This window comes from Microtus ochrogaster, unplaced genomic scaffold (genome assembly GCF_000317375.1).
Source record: "Microtus ochrogaster isolate Prairie Vole_2 unplaced genomic scaffold, MicOch1.0 UNK3, whole genome shotgun sequence".
NCBI classification, from domain to species: Eukaryota; Metazoa; Chordata; class Mammalia; order Rodentia; family Cricetidae; genus Microtus; species Microtus ochrogaster.
The window spans coordinates 2,860,534-2,866,203 of NW_004949101.1; the positions used below are offsets into that span (position 1 = coordinate 2,860,534).

General features: G+C 48.3%; 1 protein-coding gene across 1 annotated transcript in view; it reads right to left on the reverse strand.

Moving 5' to 3' along the window:
- The window catches only part of Naa20 (N(alpha)-acetyltransferase 20, NatB catalytic subunit), a 13,933-nt gene extending 8,857 nt beyond the window's left edge, over positions 1–5,076 (reverse strand). The window contains exon 1 of the mRNA XM_005365495.2: positions 4,967–5,076. Within this exon, the coding sequence (XP_005365552.1) occupies positions 4,967–5,019 (53 nt within the window). The 5' untranslated portion in view covers positions 5,020–5,076. The remainder of the gene's footprint in view (positions 1–4,966) is intronic.
- Between the last annotated feature and the right edge of the window lie 594 nt (positions 5,077–5,670).

Sequence of the window (5,670 nt, forward strand, 5' to 3'; positions counted from 1 at the left end):
GTTTCTCCTATAACTCTGAAACCAACCTGAGAACCAAAGAAAATTATTTAAATAACCCAGTGGCTACATGTGGCACCAATAAAAGGATCTGTACTTTCTCATTTAACTGCTCCTGTACAAGCAAAATTACAGCTAACTCCATCAGACTTCTGCAGGCATGAGGACCAGTTAGGCATGTGTCCCTATGGACCAATCCAACTAGCCTGCTCCCTACTGCATCACCCCTGCCTATCTCTGGTCCTTCCCTTACAATTCCCCCAACCTTCTTGATGTGAGTACTCCCCCACCTTCACCTTTCCCCTACTACTACAAAACTCATGGACCCCATGTACTTTCAACTCAATTTCATTGTACCTCCATCCTGCTACCCCACTAACCAAGTCCTCGTGCCATGGGGAACTACCCAGCATGTCACACCATACAATCGCAAATTGAGCGTTCTTGAAAACCATCTCCGACCCTTCACTTCCCTATTCAGTCTTTTGCCAAGCTCAAAACCAGCTATTTTCAACTATTTCCCTTTCTTGTCAATCTCTGAACTCTGAAGGACATAAAGTAGTCATACTACATTCCTCTAGTGCAGTGGTTCTCAACCTTTTGGATTTAAAAACCTGTGGCAGTGTAGTATTATGGAACTATCTCCTGTATCCTAAGAGAATGGAACTTTTGCTGGACCTCCAGGCCAGAGCTGTTAATACACTTGAAATCACTTGACTGTTAGCCTACTGTATGTATACTCATCCTGTTTGTTTAACCTTCCTTTAAAAGAACAATTCGAGGCCAGCCTGGTCTACAAGAGCTAGTTCCAGGACAGGCACCAAAAACTACAGAGAAACCCTGTCTCGAAAAAAATAAATAAATAAATAAAAGAACAATGTATCAACCTTACTTGCCTGTAAGTAAGTTCTGTATCTAATCCATACAAAACCCTACTTCACACTTAAAACAAACCTATTATATTTATACAGTGTACTGGTTAGTTTTTGTCATTATCAACCTAGACATCTGGGAAGAGGCAATCTCAATTGAGAAAGTGCCTCCATAAAACTGGCCTACAGACAAGTCTATGAGGCATTTTCTTGATCACTGAATGGTTAATGTGGGAAGGCCCAGCCCACTGTGGGTGGTGCCACCCCTGGGCAGGTAGTTCTAGTGTGTACAAGAAAGCAAACTGAGGGGGGGGTGAGGGGGCACGCCTTTGATCCCAGCACTCAGGAAGCAGAGGCAGGCGGATATTTGTGAGTTCAAGGCCAGCCTGGTCTACAAGAGCTAGTTCCAGGACAGCCAGGGGGCTGTTACACAGAGAAACCCTGTGGGGGGGGGGGGAGATGGATGGACGGACAGACGGACAAACAAAAGCAAACTGAGCAAGCCAGGGGAAGAAGCCACCAACCAGCACTCCTACATAGATTCTGCTTCACTTCCTGCCTCAGCTTCCCTCATTGACTTTGACCCAGGGTCTAGTCAGTGTTTATCACAGCAACAGAAACCTTAAGCTTTATGGGCTATATAAATCTTCTCAATTTTAAGTTCATTTAAAAATAAATGAATCACGTTAACATGAATAATCTTACCAAGAAATATAGTAATGTAAACAAAAAAACAAGTGACCGTGGCATTGTAGTTTTTCAGTGTCTGATTTAAAAGAAAACAGTTGGCTTCTCTAGTGCTTGCAATGCTTGCTATTGCCGGGCGGTGGTGGCGCACGCCTTTAATCCCAGCACTCGGGAGGCAGAGGCAGGCTGATCTCTGTGAGACCAGCCTGGTCTACAGAGCTAGTTCCAGGACAGGCTCCAAAACCACAGAGAAACCCTGTCTCGAAAAACAAAACAAAACAAAAAGGCAATGCTTGCTATTGAGAGACTGCACGCCTGCAACAATCTTCTTAGCACTGGGAGGAACTGATCCTGAGGACTTCTGGGTACTGTGGCCTGCCCTATAGAGTCCCCACCCTCCACTTCTCAACGACTTCACATGTGGCTCACCTCAACTTTCCAACAGGCTGCCCTTCCTGTCTCCTCACACACACCCCTAAAAGCACCTGCACCCGGCCGCTGCTTCCCTTCTAACATTGCACAGGCTGCAGAGCCCACCCTCCTCACCACTCACGACACTGCCCCCAGTTCTTTCTCTCCTGTATTTGCAGTTCTGCCGCATCTCCTGAAAGGAATGTACAAAATGTGGCACACACCACCTCGTGACAGTTCCCTACTCCTACTTGGAGTCCTATTAGTAGGCTTCTGGAGCCCCACCTCAGATGCACCCCCACCTCGGCTTGGCCTATCAGTTTCATTTATACTAGCCTTTGGCACTCTAAGGGGATACTGTAGAGTTTTAGTTTTCATTCCATCACTGATGTCACCTAGCTTCCTGGCTGATCCTTAAAATCCAATCTTTAGATCCATCTGTGCACTTTTCAGAGAAGCCCCAAAGACCCAGGCTTGAAACTCTCAGACCCATCTTTTAAACTGTGGCACTTGACTAGAAGCCCGCTGCACAGGCTAAAACCCCACCCCATCCAGATGAGCGGATACTGCACTTACCCAGAGTCTACACCAGGCATCCATGATTCATCTTCCCTGACATCTTTCTTCAGTGACATTTTCCCTGAAAGCCCTACCCAAAGCTGTATCTCTTCTCAGTAAAGTTTCTCTTCCCTGCTTCTTTTACACACACACACACAGTACCTCTATAGTTATCTTTATATAGTATACACCTACCTGTTGCCTAGAATATAAATTCTATAGACACCAATTGATTTCTGTTCTGCTCACTGCCGTGTCTCCAGCAACAGCACACATGTAAAATGATCTGCATTGGTTGCTTCTTTCAACCCCTGCAACACCACCCAACCCAGGGACTCACTGTTTGCTAACATGGCCTATTAACAGAAATGAGAAACTGGGCTCCTTTATTGGCATTAACAACAAGAGGCTTACCAAGCCAGGTGAGCTCGGCTCTAATGTTCAAAAGTGGTCACGTGGCCGGGCGATGGTGGCACACGCCTTTAATCCCAGCACTCGGGAGGCAGAGGCAGGCGGATCTCTGTGAGTTCGAGACCAGCCTGGTCTACAGAGCTAGTTCCAGGACAGGCTCCAAAACCACAGAGAAACCCTGTCTCAAAAAACAAAAAAAAAAAAAAAAAAACCAAAAGTGGTCACGTGCATTTTCCTTCTACTTTCTCCATTCTCCTCCTAAGTCTTCAAAATGAATTCTCCTGTCCAGTCCTGAAGCTTCAGGCACTGTTTCAGCTCCACAGCCTTTCCCACCATTCTAGGCCATTGCCAAGGCCTCCTCAATGCCTTCCCTGCCTGCTTCATCTCCTCTAATCACCGTGTACTGCTCATTGGCTCAGAATTCAGATTGAAGTATTTTTAAACAGCATGTGTCTGTATCTTTACAGACCCCCCTCCCATCATATTCTCTACACAGCAGTATTGGAAGTATTTATAAAACATGTACACTGTATTGTCTAAGCATTCTCTTGGAAGTGCTCAGGTTTATGTGCATACCATACCACTGTAATAACGGGGTTGCACATCACTGGATTTTGGTGTCTGGTGGGTCCTAGAAGCCCATGGGTACCAAAGAACCTCACTCAGACTTGGGATCCTCCAGCCTTAGCAGCCTGAGCGTCAGAACCCACGTTTTCATCATTTAATGGGTACGGTTTTTGGTTTGCATATACGCCTGTGTACCACATGAGTGCCTGGTGCCCGTGGAAGCCAGAAAAGGCCATCAGATCCTCGGGAACAGGTATCAGTCAGGTGTGAGCCTCTCCAGGTGCAGTGAAGCCCTGTCCTCTACACCAGCAGCCAGTGCTTTTCACTAACCCATCTCTCTCTAGCTCCATGGGACCGATTGTTTTTTAACAGCCACCTGGGCCAAACTCCTTGGGTAAGATTCCTTTCTCCACCAACTCCGTTGTCAGGGCTCTCGTGTGTGCAATGCCTTCCTTCACCCATAAACGAGGACATTAGCCCAGGACACACGGCTTATGAGCTCTTGCCATTAGGAGTTCCATGCAGTGAGGATTCAGCACTAGCTGGGCCTAACAGAAACGGCACGGGATCGGATCTGAATGTCTCAACTAGCTTCACCTGTAAGCAAAGGCCCACCTTGGCTTTTCGCTCCGTTTCTCACCTGCAACCTTCTCCGGGGCTTCCTCCTCAACTTATTTTCCTTAGCAAGGTTCATCCCAGAGCGCTATCCTTTCCGAAACTCGGACCACCTGGTCCGTAATTGTCCCTGCTCTGTCCTTACGCACAGTAAAATCGAGGTGCTGTGTCTACAGGAGTTCACGGGGAAATGTTCAGCTTTTTAAATGGGAATCAACTTCCAAAATAATTTTTTTTCTTTTAAAAAAGGCGGGTGGGACTGCAAATCACAGTTCTTTTAAAATTGGATTGAAAAAAACCACACAACACCAGGGCTTCCTGGGCACAGGGGACCTCCCCTCCACTCCCTCCTCACAAAATGCAGCCTCGTCAAATACAGTGGGGCAAGCCTTTAATCCCACCAGGAAGACAGAGGCAGGATCTCGGAGTTCGAGGTCAACCTGCTCTACATATTTAGTTCCAGGAAGCCAGGAATACAAAGTGAAACGCTGTATTTTTTCCTCTTTTTCTTTTTAAAGCAGTCTACTTTGGGGCGCTCAGCTACAGTAACTACCAAGCACAAACCACCTCTTACTGCTAGGGCCCCGACACAGCAAGGTTACTTCACTGGGATACAATCTAACCAGCGCCACGCCGGTTCCGGCCCCCGTCTCCGCTGTGACCCCACGGCTGGGAGCGGGCGCACGGTGTCCAGCCCAGCTCCGCAGCTCCCCGGGGCACTCCGAGCGGCCGCGCCTCGGCCAAGGTCACCGGCCAGCGCGGCCGCGCAGCACCCACCCGGTCCACGGCCCCGCGAGACTGACCCCGGCCCATGCCGCGGACGGAGCGGCTGGCCGCGCCTCACTCACATGTTGTTGAAGCGGAACAGGTCGTCGCAGGTGAAGGCCCGGAGCGTGGTCATCGCGCCACAGCCAGACTCCCAGCTCAGCGCGACCCCGCACCCGCACTGCCGGAAGTGCCCGCGCGCGCGCGGCCGCCATGGGGCGGGACAAAGAACTACTTCCGGACTAGAGGTTGCTGGGCAACAGGGATAGCGTAGCAGCTCTCTCTGGCGGTGGAAATGAGCAATTGCTTTGGTGCTCCTTGCCTGCAACCCTATTCCAGAAAGTAGTCAGAATGATAAGCTAGCAAGGAGGAAGAAGCTGGGGTCAAGAAGCCAAATGATAAAAGCAAGCTTCAAAACCACAAAGATGCTTCATAGTATGAGCCAGGAAGTAGTCCCTAAAAGGATGGCTCGGGGCCTCATTTCTCAACCACCAGCATGAACCAGGGATGTGATCTTGAGTTTTCTGGTACCACATTAAAATTATAAAAAAACAAAGATACAACGCAATGCCCAGCAAAATCCCAGCAAAATTCTTCAAAGACCTCGAAAGAACAGTACTCAACTTCATAGGGAAAAAGCAAAAAACCTAGGATAGCCAAAACAATCCTGTACAATAAAAGAACTGCTAGACGCATCACAATCCCTGACTTCAAACTCTACTACAGAGCTACAGTACTGAAAACAGCCTGGTATTGGCATAAGAACAGACAGGAGGACCAATGGAAC